Source organism: Phoca vitulina, unplaced genomic scaffold (genome assembly GCF_004348235.1).
Source record: "Phoca vitulina isolate PV1807 unplaced genomic scaffold, GSC_HSeal_1.0 scaffold42, whole genome shotgun sequence".
In the NCBI taxonomy this organism is placed as follows: domain Eukaryota; kingdom Metazoa; phylum Chordata; class Mammalia; order Carnivora; family Phocidae; genus Phoca; species Phoca vitulina.
The window spans coordinates 2,041,448-2,063,200 of NW_022589745.1; the positions used below are offsets into that span (position 1 = coordinate 2,041,448).

The following is a 21,753-nucleotide window of genomic DNA, read 5'->3' on the forward strand; positions in this document are numbered from 1 at the left end:
CGGTGCCCGGTCAGATGCTGGTCTCAGGACCCAGCCTCCCATCGCAGGCCTCCAGCTCCTTTCCCCAGAGGTTTGGCCAAGACCTCGTGAGACCCACTGGAGCTGTCTCTGGGCCAGCACTCCCACATCCTGAGAGATGAGGGGCTCCCAGCTGTTGAGTGGGGAGAAGAGCTTCCTGCCACACGTGTCCCTGCCCACACGCCCCCTGGACCACGTGGCACTTGATGCACAAAGACGTATCACACTGGCCACATCGTTCTTCTGATCTGGGGTTGACTCTGCCTGCATGGTGACTGCTAAAGGCAGGGAGAGCTCTGTGCCATCCATCCCCTGGGGGCATCACCTCATTCATGTTACCTTGAACACCAGCCTCATTCTTCAAAGGAGCCCTGGGCGGGGCCTGAGGGAGGTTTGAGGGAGTCACAGGGGGCAGTGTGCGGCCATCTCAGTGCTGTATCGGGGCCCCTGCAGCAGGGGTCAGGGTGAGCCCCCAGACTCAAAACAGACAGGTCTGGGGTGGCCCTATAGAGTCTGTCGGCAGTGCAAGGGGATTCGAGGAGAGACTTGGGGGAGAGCACCCGTTTCCTCCCCGGGGAGACTGGCCCAGCTAAGGAACGTGATGGAGGACACCTCTGTAAGATGGCCTTCTCCAAGCGACCCCCTCATTCTAGGAAGCACTGCAGCGATGGCCGCCCACCTGGGACGCACTCCCCTGCCCCACACAGGAGGCACTTCCCCCTTCTCTACAAGGTTTCCTGGCTCGACTTGTCCCAGAAAATCTTTCTCCAAAAAAACCCCATTTTCCTGCCTTACTGACGTGGCCTATCATGCAGGAAGGCCGTGGTGTGCCGAGGATGCGGAAAGTCAGAAATGGAAGGCACAGCGGCCGGGGACAGAGGCAGAGGCGAGACACACAACAGGACGGGAGAACAGAGGGCCTTCCCAGGCTGAGCTCAGCAGGGTCAAGCACGAAAGCCGCCGGTGCCCGTGAATGCCAGGCCGACACGGTTGCCGTGAGACCTTGGCGGGCCACAGAGAGCCACCATGGGCAGCAGCATGGGACAGACTGGAGGACAGGGCCTGAGGCCAGTCCTGTAGTGGCAAGAAGAGCTGAGGTCAGGCAAGTGGTCACGGGGCAGAGCGGCCGGGGGAACAGAGAAGGGGGCTGCTGGTGAGCCAGGACCCCACAGGCTCTCAGGGCGATGTCAGGAACCATGTGCCCTGGGGACTCCGACAACAGGGCCCCCCACACCTCACTCCTACACCTGTCCACACCCACTCGGAGCTTCTCTGGCACCCTCCAGACCAGCGTCCTCACGGCCCCCAGGCAGGGGCAGGGGCACCCAGAGCACCAGGCCTGACGCCCCACAAACAGACACCTACAGAAGACCAAGCTGACCCTGAGACTCATCACGAAATTCCCAGGGAGGGATGTGGCCTGACTCAGCCTGTCAAGATCCAGCAGGACCAGCTGGCAGCAGCCAATGGGGTGGGGTGACAAGAACACGCAGACTGCGCAGTAACCGCGCCGGGAGCGACGCCGTGCTGATGAAGGATGTGGCTCTGCCCTCTCTTCCTCCCCAGCTATCTCAGCGACCCAGGCACTGGGGCCCATGGAGAGCGCAAGCATGAGGGTCTGTGGTAGGTGGTCCCACACGGAGCCCACACGGGACCCACCACGCCAGAGCCACCACCACCAAGCCACGGAGGAAAGAGAACTGCCGGCAGGTAATTCATGACAGGGACCCAGACCCTGAGCCACACAAGGGCGGTGCGCAAGCGCATCGGGCAGGAGGTGAAGACAAACTGTCCCAAGCGCAGCGACAAGCATACTTTCCAGAGGAGCAACATGACCTCAGATGCTAAAAACAGCTCTAAAATGTATGTTAGAGACGCGCGGTGAGCTCATGCTTGGCCCTGACTGTTCTAACTCGTTTTAACCTCCACATACACAGTATCAGCTAAGAAATGTTTTCATAATTTCCCATTATGGAAAAAAAAAATTAAGTCAAACAAACTTCCTACAGGTGCAATTTCAGTTTTCTGAAGATGGAATTAAGTAAAATCAGGGAATATGAAAGGGTTGGATATATTTTCAAACTAATCAGCACTCAGTGCCCTAATTAATCTTCTATTAAACAAGAAGATTCATCAAAACTCTTCAGAAAGATAAAAACATAAGGTCGCACCTTCAGAAGACAGGTCACATACGTTTGATGGAGCGACTGCTCCGCGAGGCTGGTGGAGAACCAACAGGGAGGACCAGGACCGGTGAGCCTTGTCACCAAGCTCTCGGCACCCGCGTCCCTCCTGACCGCATCAGGACCCCCTGGAGACAAGCGCTGTCTGCTCCCGGAGCCCACGCGGCAGAACCAGCCTCCCGGGCGCCAGCTTGTGGAAGCAAGTTCGTAACTAAAGACCGCCGACCAACCAGCAAGCAGCCATGCAGCCATGAGCATGTACATGGAGTGGCCCCAGCCACACTGAGTCCAGCGGAGGGGGAAGCTGGCGGAGGGTCGGTGCCCAGCCCACACCACACCCACCTGCTGCCAGGTAAGCATGCCCCACAAGAGGCAGCACTCAACTCTGCCGGCAACACCAACCGGTCATCAGCTACTGCGCGGTCCTGTCCCAGCGGAATCGCTGCAGGCACGTGATATACATGCTAACAGACCCATTTCACAGATGAGGACACCGAGGCCATAGATTTAGTAACCGCAAATCAACAGCAGCCAACCTGTGTCCAGGCCACAGTGAGAGATAACAAGGGAGGTCCAGACGCGCCAGAGAAAACAGAGCTGGTCCGGCTGGAGCAGCCAGAGAAAGGGATCGTGAGGTTTTGGGCGCTGCACAGAACGTGAATCAGCAGAAGACAGCAGTGAGGGATCCCCGCGTAAATGAGGCAGAGACGGGAAACAGAACCCCACTGGACTGGGGGCGGTGCTGGGTGTCAGACAGGAAAAGCAGGTGGAGGAGGCAGAGCCTGTGGAAGGGTAGCCCAGCGGCCCGAGGGCAGGAGGTAGGACAGCCCGTGGCGGGCAGGCAGCACCCCGGTCCTCAGGCCTACAGGACCCCTCCCCTGGGTGTCGGCCATCAAACAGCAGCGCCCTCTGTGCTGCGGGCTTTCCTGCGATTACACTATCTGAGGTTCTCCCATCTCACTGGCTTCGGTGAAGCTGGCTGCCACGCTCAGAGGCCCACGTGCAGAGAAGCGAGGAGCCCAGGCCCTCGGGCCAACCACGTCCTGCCACAACCTCGTCCGGAGCTTGGGGCAACCCCCCTCCCCAGGTGAGTCCTCAGATGAGACCCAGCTGCCGACACCTGCACCACAGTCACATGAGAGACCTGCGGGGCGCCAGGCTTCCGGGTCCCTGACGTCCTCACAGACACCGCCCTGACGTGTGGGGGCCACGGGAAGCAGCCACCTTTGTGGTCCCCTGTCAGAGAGAGACGGATAAGAAACCCAAGTGCCAACCAGGGGAGAGGGGAGACCGCGAGTGAAGCCCAGCAGCTCCATGACGGGCCAGTCGAGCCCCCTGACTTCACAGCCAGGAAATCTAAGACCCAGAGAGGGTGGGCGACTCACCCTGGGTCACACAGCCAGTGGGGCAGGAACAGGACCTGCCTCCTGCTTCGACGCCTGGGCTCACTCTGGGGCATGATCTGCCCGGGCAATGCAGACTCCATGCCCCAGCCCCCTTAATGACACCTCGCCATCAGCGTCGGGAGGCTGCTCAGGGCAGCCAGCATGGTGTATGCTCTGCTGTGAACCAGTCGTGTGTCTTGGTTCCCTGGCGGCATGGAGACAGCTCAGCAAGAACTCAGAGTGCTCGGCACACAGTGATCTGGTTTCAACGTTACAGAGAACCAGTCAGTGCTTCCCACCCAGAAGGAACGATTAAAGCCACCCCACGAACTTCTCTTCAGAGATGTAACCAAGACCCGGACACAGACAAAGGAACACAACTCTGATGAACAAAATGCGGCCTCGCACTGTTGTGAGCAGTGCACGTGGCCATAAGGTTTCCAAAGAAGAAAGCCGCACTCCCTGCAGCCAAGGCCCAGAGCTGATGAGGTGCCAGACTTGCCCGAAGATAACGGAGGAGCGGCTGAGAAATCTAAGTGCCGCTTCTCGCCTCCTCGGAAGGACAGCGGCGAGGTGAAGCCACGGCAGGTCGTGGCTTTCAGAGCGTAAGAGATACGAAGCATCCCGTACAAGCAAGTCCCACCGATGTGCTCGAGCTCCCGGACGGCCGGGCAGGGGCCACGTGCTTACACGGCAGCCGTGACCACCGCCCGAGCCCCTCTGCTCCCGGCCAGGCTCTGCACAGCCACGGGCTCTGCCGCAAGCCCCTTCCCACCCCCAGGAACGTGCGAATGTCCTTTGCCTCTCTCACGCTGGAAACTGCAGCCCCAGCTTTGAACACAAACCCCCTGGGCTGGAGCCTCAGCTCTGCTGCCAAGTGACCAGACACGTGACCTCGTCCCTTTGAGCCTGGCTTCTCTCCTGTAACTCTCTCAGGAGATGGAGCTATTCAAGAACCCACCCCGCAGGGCCGCGGAAATTAAGTGCCACCTGAAGAGCACAGACAACACCCAGAGCTCTGGCCTGTCTTCAGGCGTGGATGGAAGGCCCGGGGCTGCTGCTGTCTCCCGGGGCTCAGGGCGAGGCATCAGAAATGACAGAGCTGTGTGGGAGCAGGCTCAGTGGGAGAGCCCCAGCCCACCGCTGCCCTCAGGGTGTGGAAGGAAAAGGGGAGGAAGAGCAAACTGACGGGGAATGGGGATGTGGCCGGCATACACCTGCCGAGGTGTGTGTGGACAGGGGTCTGCAGAAGGCAGAGGTGGGTCCTGCCACCCCCCCGTCCCAAGCTGTCCCAGGTCACAGGGGTGGGTGTCCCCGGCCCGAGTGTGGCTGCAGACCCCGGTGGGCCTAGCGGCTCCCACACCCCACCAGGGACTCTGTTCCCCGGCCTCCTGGAAGCCAGAGCCTTCCTGTCTTCAGAAAATGCTCATAGGGCATTAGGTACCAGCACTGGTGAGGGAATTTGAGGTCGTTTAAAATTTATTTTTAGCTTATCTCAAACAGACTCTATTTGTGGGAAGAACAGAACTAAAAGGGCTTTTCCCCCTTTGCTGCACCAAAACCTAAGCTCTCTTTGCAGAGGAGAAGGTGTATCGTGCACCCACAGCCGTGGGCTTGACCTCGGCTCCACACGCGAAACAGGAAAGGTCGTGAGTGCGGATTTAAATTTTCTCACCAAGATGGACGAGAATATAGCAGATAGTTCTGTCACGCCAATTAGACGCTGGTGATCCGCTGGAGGGAGAGATCTAATTACAGTTGATTAGCGAGGGAGACATCTTTTATGAAGAATAACAAAGGCTTAAAAACCTGGAAGCGCTGTCGTGATGACACGTGTCTTCCTGTGTCGAGCGTGACCCTTACCTGCCGGCTCTGAGGGATGATTTAATTAGGAAGTGCACAGAGGCTGCTCTTCGGTACCTCCGTTTCTCTCCTCTGTCCCTCTGGCCTTTGCACCAGGGTCCTGTTGACCTGACCCTCACTCCTAATCCCCTTTCAGACGGTGTGTCCCCACCACTCTCTTCATGCACCCATCCCTCCCTCCCTCCCTCCGGCAGTCCACCCTTCCACTCCTGTCTTCCTCCCTCCGCCCACCCAGCCAGCCATCTGTCCATCTGGCTCGTGCGGACCGCTTGCCACGCACCGGGCACTGTGGGGCAGGCCGCCCCCACGGGACGTCCACTGTGACACTGCCCTACTTTATAGATGTGGAAACCGGTCCCGACTTTCCAGACGAGGACACGGAGGCTTGGACAGGCCATGACGCTTGCCCAAGGTCACCTGGGAGTGAGTGGCAGAAACGGGACCTGGTGTTGCAGCTCAGAAGGCTGCCTGGGCTCCAGCCACAGCACCACGGCCTTCAGCGTCTCCCTTCCGTGCCTTGCGCCCGCCGCTGCCCCCTCCCCACAGCCGCTGGCCCACACCTGTCCCAGGCTGTCACGGGAACGCCTGCAAACTGGAACTGACTCATCTCTACGCTGCGGACCCCGCTCTGGGAGGCGAAGCCCAGGAAGGCCGGGGCTGTGTCCCCGCAGAGTCCGGGCCCACTGAGGGGCACGCGTCTGCTCCCCACAGCAGCACCTGTGTTCCCTTCAACACACTTGGTTTGTCAGACGTATCATCCACTCTATCATCCACTCTTACTAGAAAGAAGTCTTTCGAGAGCTTGGGAAGAAGCGCTTGGCAGACACCAACGCCCAGCCCGATTTGTATTTGATGCCTTTTTCCAAGAGCTGATGGAAGACTAAAGAATCCTAGTTGTCTCCGATATTTATAAAATCAAAAGCTATGTGTAGCTATTACGCAACATTAAGATACGCAACTTAGGAAACTCCTCACTCGGTGTTTTCTTGAAGATGGCGGCTTTTTTGACGACCATCCTAACGCACCAACTCAGGCGGCTGCAGTCTGAGACGCATGGCTGACGTCCGCGATGCAGGCCGCACTCAAATATCCTGCAAAGCCTTTTTATGAGGCTCCCCAGAAAACCAGCTTTCAGAGCTCTAACCTGTTTTCCGTGGACCAGTTTCACGACGCTTGGAGTTTGCTCCAAATAAATGTTGACTGTTCCAACGCTCACGTCCACCCTCACAGACCAAATGTGACCGTGGCCGCCAAAGACAGGCGAGCACCGAGGTTCAGGCCGGCAAGGCGCAGCGCACGCGTGCCGGGGCCGCGACAAGCCCTCCATGGGGCGGAGGAGCAGGGTCAGAAGTGCAGTCCCGAATCTGTCCCTCAAACCATGCCACCTCTAGGACATCCCCTGGCTCCCTGGGCCTTACTTTTTCTCAACTGTCAAGTGAGGGAGTCGAATTCTGTGACCCCGAGGTCTGCGTCTTCACGTGGACTGCTTCAAAATCACTGTCTTTCTTACGGGGCCTGCTGTAAAAGCAGTGGGGGACAAAGATTTGTCAACACACCGTATGAGCCGTATTACAACTGCGAAGGCACACTGTGGGTGTCTGGGGACCTCGCGGGCCCTCCTGCCATGTCCTCAACGCTGGCCGTCCGCACTTGCCAAGTGACCACATGCACCAGGCATCTGGGGGTTCGACTTCCTCTGTCCTCACGCAGGGAAAGACCCTGGACGTCAGACGAGGTGAGGGAGGACAACCCCCATCCGGCGGCCCACAGAGGGCAGCAAGCGTCCCCTCTGGCGGGGATGCTGACCGTGGGGAGGCTGTGTGCGTGTGAGGCTGGGGAAGCCTCTGTTCCCTCCTTTCAACTTTGTCGTGAACCAGGTAAAACCACTCTAAAAAATGAAGTCTATTAAAAAAAAAAGATGAAAACCTTTCCTCTGCAAGAGGCTCCGCTGCAAAGATGGGACAGAGAGCAGGGGCCACAGTGCGGGAAGGCCCCCCGCGTGGCACAGAGCAGCCACGTCCACCCACGCCCGTCTGCGGAGACCCACCCCGCTGCCCCAGGGGCTGGACACGAGGTCCCTGCGTGGGCCACGTCCCCAGAGGGCAGATTCGGGGGAGCCCCCTGCGACACTCCCGCCAGCACCGACTGGGCTTCCGTTCCCCTCGGGGCCACACCTGGACAACAGCGGGCCGGGCGTGAGGCGCGGTCACGGTGTGGCAGGCGACAGACAGGCTCCCAGGAGGAAGGGGCACATGGGGGCCCAGCCCGCTTGTCCTACAGGCAGCCCCGCTTCCGCCCAGCCCTCTGCCCCCATGAACAAATGCATGTTTTATATTTCCAGACACAGCAGACGTGGCCCAAGCCGCTCTGAATGATTTTCCTGCCACCACTAGCTTCCCCGCCACTGATGTGCAGTCGGTCCCTGCTGTAGGTTTAAGCCTCACATTAGAACATTTCTGCAAGAACACTATGTCCTTGAAGCCCACCCTCTTCCTTCTGAGAGGCGTTCCTGAATGTCATTGCCTTCAGACCCTGTACCGCCGGGCAGGGGACACCCCAGGTTCATCCTTGAGAAGCCCCCAGGCTGACGCACGGCCAGAAGGAAGAAGACAGCCAACTCTCAAGGCACCCGTCTTCCTTTTGCTCTGCTGCTCTCTGCACCTGGAAAGCTATTTCTTTCCACAGCTACTGAGAGCTGCTAGGCCCCAGAGATGGATGAGCACACTCCAAAACAGGGAGGCTTCCCCTCTGCCTTCATCGGGGCCGGGACCCCGTGCAACCTCCCCCTGCAGACGGCCCCTGGGCTCTGCTAATGATTATAAATGGCAACGAACCTCCGATTTAATTGCAAAAGGTAATGATGCAGTGAGCATAAGATTAGATTCACCACAGAAGGCAATATCCTCCAACAATAAAAAAAAAAAAAACGGAGGTGCTGGGTGTGAAGATGGCCGGAATCGATAGGAAGGTTTCGGTATTAAATACCACGGCAGAGGGTCGCAAAGTGGTATTGACAGAAGTGCTGACGGCAGATAAAAACGAAGGAGAGAAAACTAAATTGGTCTCTGCAGAAAATAAGTTACAGATTAATCACCCTACCATAAAATCATTCTGAGATGGCCGAGGGTCTGGAGAGGCGCCCCCATCTGCTTCCAGGACGGGCTGTGGGATGCGCGCACGTGCACAGAGGGCTCGCCTCCTCCTGGCCTCTCCGGCCCACAGCTCCCCCAGCATCTCCGTGACCTGCACTACATTAGGAAAGGACTCTGCCCTTCCCATGTCTGGTCTTTGGCCACACGGGAGCACCCTCGAGAGGCGAGTGGGAGGGAGGGACAGGAGGGGGCTTGCCGCTGACCCAGACTCTGCGGCCGGCCCCTGGGAGGGCACGCACCATCTCCCCCCAGACCTGTAGCCCACAGGGAGCAGCCCCAGGCACTGGGTTACCCTCAAGTTTCCTGTTCCGCTCTAAAATCTGGGTGAAATTTGCATTCTACTCTACGATACAGAAATATGTCCTTTTTAAAATTAAAACAGTGATTTTTTTCCCTTAAATATTACTTAGACACTACAAAGACAGACCAGCTCTTAATTTCACATTGAAGGCTACGAGACTCCCTTCTGACCACGCAGAATTTTAAAACTTCAACACGGCACTTCATATTCTAAAGAGTCTGACTTCGACTCCACTTACTGATGATGATCAGTCACTAGTTACACCATCTCTACCGCCTACCCAAGAACGGATTTATTAATACCATAACGTACCATGAGGGAAAAGGGCTGAAGACACGTCATGGGAACAAAGAAGCATAAGAAGAGCCACCACTACAGAAATCTGTCCCACAGACACCGTAAGCTCTGTCAAGTCTCTAGATTTTTCTCTCTAAAGCTGTTACTTTGATGTAAACAAATGTGATGAAATCATGAACACAATATAAAAGTCACATCTTAGGGGCGCCTGGGTGGCTCAGTCGTTAAGCTTCTGCCTTCAGCTCAGGTCATGATCCCAGGGTCCTGGGATCGAGCCCCGCATCGGGCTCCCTGCTCCGCGGGAAGCCTGCTTCTCCCTCTCCCACTCCCCCTGCTTGTGTTCCCTCTCTCGCTGTGTCTCTGTCAAATAGATAAATAAAATCTTTAAAAAAATAAAAATAAAGTAAAAAAATAAAAGTCACATTTTAAAAGTGGAAATTTTAAGGAATCAAACATGAAATATACTAATCAGTAAAATATTTACTCCAGAAGGACAAAGTATTTGAGGCAATGACTATTTGAAAGCAAAACTGGTTCCCAAGAAAGTCAGTGCTAAACACTAAACAGTGTGAAGATGCGCGGCCCCGCGGGAGCTGTGAGGACCCAGCCTCTGCCGTCCTCAGAAACGGAACCCTGAGGGTGACATGCGGGTGGCCGTGGCTCAGGCAGCGAGGTGCCCTGTGCCGCCCAGCGGGCCCACAATCAGGGGAAGGTCAGCTGACAGGACACCGCGGGGGGGGGGGGGGGACGGGGAGGGGGGGGGGGAAGGGCGCCGGGGGGGGGGGGGGGGGGGGGGGGGGGGGGTCACAGGTCACGGGGAGGTTACAGGCCACCGGGAGTCATAGGCCGTGGGGGAGAGGGGTCACGGACCACTGTCATTTTTACAACTCACACAGAAACTCGAAAGAAGCTCATCAGCACCATGAAATTATTATTTTATGACTGCTCGTACCTAAAAAGTGATTTTAACCAGACTTTGAAAAATCTGTTCATTGGAAAGACAATATACTTGAGACAAGAGAATATATGTCGGGATATCCCACAGCCTCTTTTGGACAAATTATGGCCAAAAGGTGGGGTTTTGTCAACCTTCAGTTCTGCGCGCTGTCTGCACGGCCTGGAGGCCCGAACCCCAGGCAGCTTTCACCTGAAGAGCCAGTCATGCAATTCTCCGACTGACGATCCTGCCCGTTCGTTAAGTATTTCATAATTAATGTCAAAATTCTAAGCGTATACAAATCAAGAAGTATATTCTGAATTCAGCCAAAAGGTCCAATTAAAAAACACAAAAAATGAAAACTGTAAGCGTGTCACTCACCACGGCCTGGCCGGAGCTCTCCTGCAGGTCCCACAGCAGGATGTGGTTGTCCGCCAGCGAGATGACCTTCTTCCCGTCCCCCGTGGGCTCCCACGTGACACTGCGAGGAACAGGAGGACCCCCATGAGTAGGGACGCGGAAGTCCCCGATGTCCCTGCGTCTGAGGCTATTGTGCGCGTCCCCCATGGGCAGCGAGGCTCGCCCTAGCACACGGCGATGGCCGGCAGTGTGTACACGTGTGGCTCTGCGTCCGCTCCCGCCCAACGTCCTCCTGGCTCAGCTGAGGGCAGGCGGCTGGGAGGTTAGCAGGCCGGGCCGTCGGGGCGCTCGGGGTTACAGGAGGTGGGGAGGGCAGCCTGCGACGGGCCCGGCCCACTCGTGCTCCCTCCCTGTCCCTCGCTGCCTCTCTGGGGTCACTTTCTCTCCCGCCACGTGAGCACACGGTGGGAAGGCAGCCGTCTGTAAGCCAGGAAGAGGGCTCTGGCCAGAACGCCACCATGCTGACCCCCGACCTCCAGCCCCCAGAACCGGGACAAATAAGGTCTGTTGTTTCAGACCCCAGCCAGTGGTGCTCTCTGGCGGCCGCCCGAGCCGACCCGTCTTCCTGGGGACTGAGGAGCGGACAGCTGACCAACTGCGCCGAGCGAACAGGACTCAGCCTGCTGGGGGCCGGGTCTCAAGGAGGCCCAGCACGGACACTGCCATTTGGGGCAGAATGCCCACATCTCTTGTAGCCCAAGGACTGATGACAATGGGCGGGCGTCTGTGTCTGCCCTGCCTGTGACATCAGGTCACTTCGTCGTGGGTCAACCGATCTGAAGCCCAGTTTCCTGTGACCTGCAGCCAAAGCCACCGCATCTGATTCAACGCCTATCTCATAACTAGTGGCAGACCACAAATCTCATCAGCTCTGTGGGAAGGCCACGGAGAGGAGAAGCTTTCAGTTTGTCTTTGCTGATGAATTCCCAACGTGCTGTAAGGAGGAGAGTCTCTCTCACGTCCTGTAACGGGAGGGAGTGCAGACATCAGCCAAGACCCTGCTGCTGGTCCCCCCGACAGCACCGGCGCTGACGGACGGCGCCCGCCCTCACACCGCCTTCCCAAGACCGTCACTGGGGCTGCCAGTACGTGTAAGCACAACACCGATGCCCTCCAAAACCACAGCTTCTTTCTCCTTCGGAGCTTAGCAGACACACCCAGGATCAGGCTCCATGACAGGTGCACCGCAGCTCCATCACTCGGAGCTCAGCACACCTTTTCTGAAGAATGCACCATCTCCAGTATATAAAACTGAAACCCAGTAGCTGGAAGAGACGGCAAGAAACCCGGTTCTGAAATCCGCTGCTCCTGTTTTGTTGAGATACCGGCTAATCCTAACTTCGAAGACAGCTCTTTACAGCAAGATGATCAAACTTCTGGCGGCCGTTTCCACGGGTAAACTATGCAGAGTTCACACAACGGACAGTGAGGCCAAGAGGAAATGCAAACCAGGAAGGGAGAAGGGCAGCTCACAGGCCTGTCCTGGGGCAGAACGACGCACTGACCTGTGCTCGACCTTCCCGGCTTAGCTCGGCAGCTGTTAACAAACCACCACAGCCCGGGCTGCCTACACAGCACACATTTATCACACACGCCGCTGCAGGGTGGACCCCCGAGATCAGGGGCCAGCGTGGCGGGGTTCTGCTCAGGGGCCTCCTGGCTCGCAGAAGGCTGCCTGCCCCCGTGTCCTCAGCACAGCAGAGGGGGAGAGGGAGCCCGTGTGCCTCTCTTTCCAGGGCACTGCTCCCATGGTGAGGGCTCCACCCTCAGGCCCTCACTGCCTCCCAGAGGCCCCATCTCCTCACGCGAACACACTGGACATCAGCGTTGCAACATATGAATTTGTGGGCACAAGAAAGTGCAGTGCGTAGCACCATATATTAGGATGAGTACGTTTAGGACGCCGCAAGGAGCTCCTGAGCAGATCTCACTCATAACTTACATGCCCCAGCACACACGCACACACGCACGCGGAGGTCAGGACAAGGAGAAGCTGCACAGCCATGGAGGTGACCACAGGGACAATGACTGCCCAATCCGGTGTTTGCAAGACCACAGTCTGAAAGGGGATGACACACATATGTGGACTTTTTAACAGAAACTCCAGAAATCCAGAGATTCCCAGGTGACTCACAAATCACAGGGCAAGTATTAGCAGATTTGATGCCAAAGACTGACTACCTAACTATTTGCCTGTGGTTTCTCCGGCCAGGCTGAGGCTTCTGGACAGCAGACCCGGTTTGTTAGAGTTCGTTCATACTCCCCACAGTGAGCAGCAACATCTGAGGCACACGGCACATGACGGATGCTTGCTCCTGAGTTCCGAGGGAGAGTGAAGAACCCAGGTAAGCGCGGAGATGCCACGTACAAAAATGAGACCATTTCCAAGTACATTCAGCAAACTGCTAGCCCATGAGGGCCGGGAACACAGCCAATAGCACCCAAATGAGAAAAAGCTGTAAAGGCATGTGAACAATCAAAATCCCTCCACTGAAGCTCATGTGTTTATTTTATGTTTTAAATTGCAGTGTCCCTTGAGCCCTTACTCAGACCTCCCCTTCCCCTTCCATCTGCCCACTGTTCTAGCATGGTCGGTTATGATGTCCAAGACTACAGAACAAATGCGTGGGCCCTGGGAGAGCAGGGTGTTTGAAGCAGAAATACGGGGAACAGGGCAAGCTGTAAAAACTGATACCCACAGCAGAGGGGAGGGAGGTGGGAGGGAGGGAGGGAGGGAGGGGGCAGGGGAGGAGGGAAGGAGGAGGAGGAGGGGGAGGAGGAAGGGAGCAGGAAGGAAAGGAGGAGAGGAGGAGGGAAGGAAAAAAGATGATGGAGGAGGGTGGAGTAAGGAAGGGAGAAAGAAGGAGGAGGGGGAGGGAAGGGGAAGGAGGGAGGAGAGGAGGAAGGAAGAAAGATGATGGAAGGTGGAGTGAGGAAGGGAGGAAGAAGGAGGAGGGGGAGGGAGGGGAAAGAGGGAGGGAGAGGAAAGTTGTGTGGAAACTAAGTCACAGGCTTCTCTAGACCCCAAATCTGACAGGAAGCTGTGAGGAGGCGAGGCAGCAGGCTGCGGAGAAGCTCCTTCCTCCAGATGCAGCCGCGGCACTTACACCCCTCCTGCGGCCTAGAGAGCGGTCACCTTGGTCTGGCTCTGCTCCAGGGGTGCAAGGAGAGGCGTGAAGAGGGAGGAGGATGTCCTGCGGGAAGCCGTGGTCTCCGCAAGCACGCAGCGCGGGCCGAGGGGCACCTGTCTGTGGGAGTCAGCTTACGTGTCAGTAATCTCAGCAGAGCAAACAACCCAATGAATTTCAAGTAGCCACAGAAGTGACTTCTCCTGTCTAAAAAGGAAAAATATATAATAATTCAAAAAGATGTTTAAAAAAGCCTTAAAGTATACAGGAGGGGATAACGGCTTGTGTTAGGAAACAGGCTGCCCTCGGGTTCTTACAGGTGGAGGGTTTAAGAAAACCTTCATTTCTTCGGGAACAAAGCTCTTGCCACTTCTGAAGGTCACAGCGAGTATGATCGAGAACAGCAGCAAAGAACACAGGACATGGGGGAAATGAGGTTCAGAGCAGGCGCCCCACCCAAGCTGGGGGGCAGGCCCACGTTGTCTTGCAGACGGAAACCCCAGACCTGGGCTGGGGGTGCACGGCGGACAGACTTATTCCTGCCAGAGCTCTGTGAAACCCACTGCCCAGGAAAGGCCTGCTGAGCTTCTAGGAACACAGCTACGGGTGGGTCTACAGCTTCAGAGGAGAAGGGCAAGTCCCTACACCACCGTGGTTCCGCGGCGCCCCCGGCTCGCCCCTGTCTCTCGGCAGAGGTGAACTCACGAGAGTCTGAACACAGACCCGAGGCTGCAGGAGGTTCCCCTGCCAGAACCAGGACCCAAGCTGGAAAGAGCAAGTCACTTCAATAAAACAAATTGTTGCAGATTAGGACAAAGAGAGGCCGGCTTCTGGAGGCAGGAGGGGCTCGGCTGAAACACCACTTCCTCCGGGGAGCTGGTCTGACCCCCAGAGGCCGCTCAGACTGCCCTTTGTCCTGAAGCCAGAGCAAGCCCCTGGGCATTCATGTCCGCTTCCCGGCGAGACAACAAATTCTGCACGAGCCCAGGCTCACCTGGTGGTATGTGCCAAGCACCCAGCCCAGACTCTGACCTTCGCAGGAGAGGCACTTAATAAAGAGGTGTTGGAAGAAAGAGGGAACGAAGAATTAATTACACTTCCTCTCAGCCTGTGTCCAGTGCACCTTATAATGCGTGAAAAATAAAATTGGAAAAAGATTCTACTTATCAAGTACACTCAGTGAAGATTGGTCCATCTTGGAGCTCGTTTGAGAGGGTTTGCTATTTAGTCTCAAAAGGACCTCATCAAGAAGAGGTGTTGCTTGTCCACCGACTCTGTCGTGTTGGAGACACAATAAGCAGAGTGAGCAGAGAAGGAGCCCCACGGTCTCCCTCTCGGACCCGCGCTCCCTGCTCCTCCCATGCCCCCTCCAGGCGGTGAACTGTGGGGCATCGCTCCTGGCCAATCAAACCAAAACTGAAATGCACAGCCTGCCCCCGCAGCCCCATGCCAACCCCCATGGGCATCTCTGCCCATGTGTCCACACCACCCTAATCTCCAAATGTACCAAACAGTATACGCTGCACCCCCATTCTTCTCTAACCGCCGGGTTACAAGTCTCCCATGAGCAAAATCTTGGGAGTAATTTTTTTACAACTCTCCTTCCCAAATTCTACATAAAAAAGCAATAAAGTCTATATGTCTGTTTTTGTGCCAGCACCATGCTGTCTTGGTGATCACAGCTTTATAATATAGCTTGAAATCGGGCAACATGATGCCCCCAGCTTTGTTTTTCTTTTTCAACATTTCTCGGGGTCTTTTCTGATTCCATACAAATTTTAGGATTGTTTGTTCCAGCACTTTGAAAAATGTCATTGGGATTTTGATCGGGATGGCACTGAAGGTATAGATTGCTCTGGGGAACACAGACATTTTAACAATGTTTATTCTTCCGATCCATGAGCATGGAATATTTTTCCATCTTTTTGTGTCTTCTTCAATTTCTTTCATGAGTGTTCTGTAGTTCCTAGACTATAGATCCTTTACCTCTTTGGTTAGGTTTATTCCGAGGTATCTTATGGTTTTTGGTGCTAATGTAAATGGAATCGTTTCTCTAATTTCTCTTTCTACAGTTGTGTTGTTAGTGGATAAGAAAGCAACTGGTTTCTGTGCATTGATTTTGTATCCTGCCACATTACTGAATTGCTGTATGAGATCTACTAATTTGGGGGTGGAGTCTTTTGGGTTTTCCACATAAAGTATCATGTCGTCTGCAGAAAGAGGGAGTTTGACTTCTTCTTTGCCAATTTGAATACCTTTTATTTCTTTTCGTTGTCTGATTGCTGTTGCTAGGACTTCTAGTACCATGTTGAACAACAGTGGCGAGAGTGGGCATCCTTGACGTGTTCCTGATCTTAAGGGAAAGGCTCTCAGCTTTTCCCCACTGAAGATGATATTCGCTGTGGGTTTTTCATAGATGGATTTTATGAACTTGAGGAACGTTCCCTCTATCCGTATACTCTGAAGAGTTTTAATCAGGAAAGGATGCTGTATTTTGTCAAATGCTTTTTCTGCATCAATTGAGAGGACCATATGGTTCTTCTCCCTCCTCTTATTAATGGAACAGAAGAGAACCCAGATATGGACCCTCAACTCTATGGTCAAATAATCTTTGACAAAGCAGGAAAAAACATGCAATGGAAGAAAGACAGTCTCTTCAATAAATGGTGCTGGGAAAATTGGACAGCCACATGCAGAAGAATGAAACTCGACCATTCTCTAACACCATTCACAAAGATAAACTCAAAGTGGATGAAAGACCTCAATGTGAGGCAGGAATCCATCAAAATCCTAGAGGAGAACATAGGCAGTAACTTCTTTGACATCGGCCACAGCAACTTCTTTCAAGACACATCTCCAAAAGCTAGTGAAACAAAAGCAAAAATGAACTTTTGGGACTTCATCAAGATAAAAAGCTTCTGCACAGCAGAGGAAACAGTCAACAAAACAAGAGGCAACCCAAAGAATGGGAGAAGATATTTGCAAATGACACTACAGATAAAGGGCTGGTATCCAAGATCTATAAAGAACTTCTCAAACTCAACACCCAAAAAACAAATAATCAAGTCAAAAAGTGGGCAGAAGAGATGAACAGACACTTCTCTGAAGAAGACATACAAATGGCTAACAGACACATGAAAAAATGTGCATCATCATTAGCCATCAGGGAAATTCAAATCAAAACCACATTGAGATACCACCTTACACCAGTTAGAATGGCAAAAATGGACAAGGAAAGAAACAACAAATGTTGGAGAGGTTGTGGAGAAAGGGGAACCCTCTTACACTGTTGGTGGGAATGCAGTTGGTACAGCCACTTTGGAAAACAGTGTGGAGGTTCTTCAAAAATTTAAAAATAGAGCTACCCTATGACCCAGCAATTGTACTACTGGGATTTACCCCAAAGACACAGATGTAGTGAAAAGAAGGGCCATATGCACCCCAATGTTCATAGCAGCAATGTCCGCAACAGCCAAACTGTGGAAAGAGCTGAGATGCCCTTCAACAGGTGAATGGATAAAGAAGATGTGGTCCATATATACAATGGAATATTACTCAGCCATCAGAAAGGATGAATACCCAACTTTTACATCAACATGGATGGGACTGGAGGAGATTATGCTAAGTGAAATAAGTCAAGCAGAGAAAGTCAATTATCATATGGTTTCACTTATTTGTGGAACATAAGGAATAGCATGGAGGACATTAGGAGAAGGAAGGGGAAAATGAGGGGCAGGGGGGAATTGGAGGGAGAGATGAACCATGAAAGACTATGGACTCTGAGAAACAAACAGGGTTTTGGCGGCGGGGGGGAGGGGGGATTGGTTAGCCCGGTGATGGGTATTAAGGAGGGCATGTACTGCATGGAGCACTGGGTGTTATACGAAAACATCGATCGTGGATCATCACATCAAAAACTAATGATGTACTATATGGTGACTAACACAACATAATAAAATTTTTAAAAAAAGCAATAAAGTGTGTTAAATTTTATTTGTAATGTCTGACTTCTTGCTTTTACACAAATCTGACCCAGTTTGCCTTTGGCTTCATGAAAATCTTACAGCTCTTGCCTGGAAACGCTGTCTCCCTGGCTCCTACTTACCCTACTAACTCTGCAAAATCACCTGAGGACGTGGCCCACCAACAGCCCGTGTTTAGTCCAATCTCTGGGCCTGTATTTGGCTTCCCAGCATCAAACTACGGAAACACGACACGGTCTTGTTCCTACAGAAACACCATCCTGGGCGCCTGGGTGGCTCAGGTGGTTAAGTGACTGCCTTCTGCTCAGGTCATGATCCCAGGGTCCTGGGATCAAGTCCCGCATCGGGCTCCCTGCTCAGCAGGGAGGCTGCTTCTCTCCCTCCCCCTGCTCATGTTCTCCCTCTTGCTCACTCTCTCTCTCTCTTTCAAATAAATAAATAAAATCTGGAAGGAAGGAAGGAAGGAAGGAAGGAAGGAAGGAAGGAAGGAAGGCAGGCCGTCCAGACAGTTTTAGCTCAAGTACCACCATGAATAGAAGGTCGGCATCAGCAAAGCCGTACCAGTGACATTTCAAGCACCTGTCACATGCTGTGTTTACACAGAATATTGTCAGATTTGGGTTCTGAGCTCCTATCTGTCTAACCAGCCCGTTTCTTTTTTTTTTTTTACTTTTTTAAATTTTATTATGTTATGTTAATCCCCATACATTACATCATTAGTTTTAGATGTAGTGTTCCATGATTCATTGTTTGCGTATAACACCCAGTGCTCCATGCAGTACGTGCCCTCTTTAATACCCATCACCAGGCTAACCCATCCTCCCACCCCCCTCCCCTCTGGAACCCTCAGTTTGTTTCTCAGAGTCCATCGTCTCTCATGGTTTGTCTCCCCCTCCAATTCCCCCCCCTTCATCCTTCCCCTCCTGCTACATTCTTCTTTTGTTTTTTTTTCTTAACATATATTGCATTATTTGTTTCAGAGGTACAGATCTGTGATTCAACAGTCTTGCACAATTCACAGTACTCACCATAGCACATACCCTCCCCAATGTCTATCACCCAGCCACCCCATCCCTCTGACCCCCCAACATTCCAGCAACCCTCAGTTTGTTTCCTGAGATTAAGAATTCCTCATATCAGTGAGGTCATATGATACATGTCTTTGATTGACTTATTTTGCTCAGCATAATACCCTCCAGTTCCATCCATGTCGTTCCAGCCCGTTTCTAACCACAGTGGTGGAAGGATCTAGGTCCTGCGGGCATGGTCACATGACCCACTGAGACAGTCTGCCATGCACAGGACAGGGAAGCATCAACACAACACGAAATCCATCAGCGGCTCCCACCAAGGCCATTCCGCCCACAAAGACTCCTCTAGAATGCCTCCTACCACACACAGTCCTCCAACTAAGCAAGTGTGGCACCTCCCTAATGCAATGCCCCCCCTGCTGAAGTCAGTGCAACAGACCTGCTAAGTCGAGACCCCAGCCTCAGATGCCCCCTATCCTTACAGGCTACAGTACTGGGAGCCTCTTGATCTATCAGAATCCCCACCTTCATCTGGAAGATGGACGTGCCTACTCTGGGGGCTGCGATACGGATTACATGACTTACTCAAGAATTCTAGCAAACCTGAGTCCCTCAATCAGGGCTGCAATCCTCCAGCGGCAGAAGGCTCAGGACAGGGTGAAGTGGCATGTGCGCCCTAGCACTTTTTCAGGGTAAAGACCATTTTGTGAAACTTTCATTATGGTGCATATATATATATATATATGGGGCAGGGGGAGTCTGATGTAAAATTACCTCTTTCTCATTTTGAAATTTGGAGAATGCTGCTTCAGACCACTAACACTGGTCTTAATTTTTAGTAATTTCAAGCATTTTGGGTAGAATTTCCTCTGAAGTGCATGGCCTTTTTTTTAACTTTCCAGGAGTGCACCAAACACACAGCCTGGCCGAGATGACCCGTTCCATGACCATCCAGCACTGTAGCATGTTCCCATGCCTCTGCGGACAGAGCTGGTGCCCCTAAAAGGGCCCTATGTCACTGATCTTTATTGGGTTTGCTTTTATGACAGTGGAGTCTGCAATCCTGGCTACCGCACGTGTCCTCCCAGCGCCTGCTTCGCACTCCCTTTTAACTGAGCTTGAGCAGTGTATGCCCTCATAACTAACAACTTTAATATCAAACAGCCCTATTGAGTACGGAAACTCTCTCCCCTGAAGAAAATACAAGAAGCCATAGCCCCTGCCTTCCTGAAATCCTGATTTAAGCTGTACTATTTTATATTCTAATTTAAAGTCAGATATGCTCATTAAAAATGTTTAAACTTTGCAGAAGTGGAAGTCTCTTTTATTGCTGCCCAGTGGCAATAACTCCTATCAACAGGGGACATGTAGCATCAGGGTCTTTGCCATACGCAGGCTGACGTGGACAATACGACCTCGGCCATCACTTACAGAAATGCAAACACATTGACACCTTACTCTGTCATGTGTTGCTGTACTTGCAACATGTCCTGGGTAACTTTCCATGTCAAATAAATGTAATTCTTGCCAAAGGCCACACAAAATTCTGTTGTATGGATACCTGCAATTTTTCATCTCTTTGAGCTTTGATTTCCTCATCTGTCCAGTGGGGATAATAGTAGTGTGCAGACGTTATAGGTTTGTGAAGACCAACAAGCCAATATTCAGAACAGCCTGCACAAAGCAGGTGTTCAATGAGCCTCGATATGATCGGACACAGTTAGATCTATGCTTCTTAAACTGGGCATGGTGCTACTCTCCAGAGATTTTTGGGAAAGCGTGGAGGGGCACTTCTGGTTTTCCTGAAGACTGGGAGGGAAGAGATACAGGGGTGCCCCATGACCCATAACGCACAAACAGCCTTCAACAGCAAAGACTGTCCCACCCCCAATGCCAACAATGTCAAATGCTCCCTTGGAAACACCATAAAACCCTACTTTTGAAATTTGGCTGGAATATTAAAATTACCACCTTTACATGAACCAAAAGAATTCCATCAAGATTTATTTTAAGAAAAAAATCTTCAGAAGAGGTTAGGAACTGAAATCTTTGCCTATTCTGAAAGGCAACAGAGCTCGAGCCTGTTTCGCTGTCCTGCCCACTTCATACGCAGTGGCCTGGGTCCTGAGTCACTCACGTCACTTTGTGGCACCTGGGTTTTCCTCTGATGATCTTCTGTCCAAAAGTCAGCATCATGCCATTTCCCCTTGGGGGTCCGAGAACATTCTGGAGCTCCCGGAGTTACTGTCACATTACCAGAAATTTGACTCAAGAGCTCCGTGACCAGACCCCCGCGGAGGCGGCTTCTTGCCCTGTACTGTTTTTATGGTGAATACACAAAGTGGGAAGGCTGCTCCACATCCTCGTTCCCTCACTCTCTCCACATCCTGGCCCCTGGTGAGTGTCCCCTGGAGGACAGCGTGGCTCCCATGCCGCCCAGAAAATATCCATGCAGGGTCTGGCTGCCTCGGCCTGCCTCCAGCCCAAGGGCAACCTGTGTTCTGGGCACCAGCCACTGCCCCCCAGGGGCACGCTGGGGGCGGCGGGAGGGGGAGCCCGTCAATGACCGCGGACAACCCAGAGGAGGGACAGGAATCCAAAGTAAACTGGTCGGGAAACGATGAGGATGAGTGAGAGAGACGCCAACCTGCTCCAAAGCTTGTTCCACTAGTTCTGATCTCTCTCTCTCACACACGCACACACACGCCGCACACACGCACACGGGAAACACGTGCACAACCCCCCACATCCCCTACACATGCACACCCCAGACGTGAACACTCATCCCACACATGCACACACACCCTGCACACGCACACACACTCCCACACACACCACACACACACGTACACCCGCAAATGCACTCAGACCCCACACACACTCTGCACACGCACACACACGCATACACTCCCATACATGCCGCACATACACACATACACCCGCAAATGCACACTCACAGACCCCACACTCTGCACACGCACACACACGCATACACTCCCATACATGCCGCGCATACACACGTACACCCGCAAATGCACACTCACAGACCCCACAC

General features: G+C 53.4%; 1 protein-coding gene across 2 annotated transcripts in view; it reads right to left on the reverse strand.

Moving 5' to 3' along the window:
- Positions 1-21,753, reverse strand: part of EIPR1 (EARP complex and GARP complex interacting protein 1) — a 127,102-nt gene that overhangs the window by 7,921 nt on the left and 97,428 nt on the right. For both annotated transcript variants that reach the window (XM_032430024.1, XM_032430025.1), the window contains exon 5: positions 10,518-10,617. In XM_032430024.1, the coding sequence (XP_032285915.1) occupies positions 10,518-10,617 (100 nt within the window). The remainder of the gene's footprint in view (positions 1-10,517; positions 10,618-21,753) is intronic.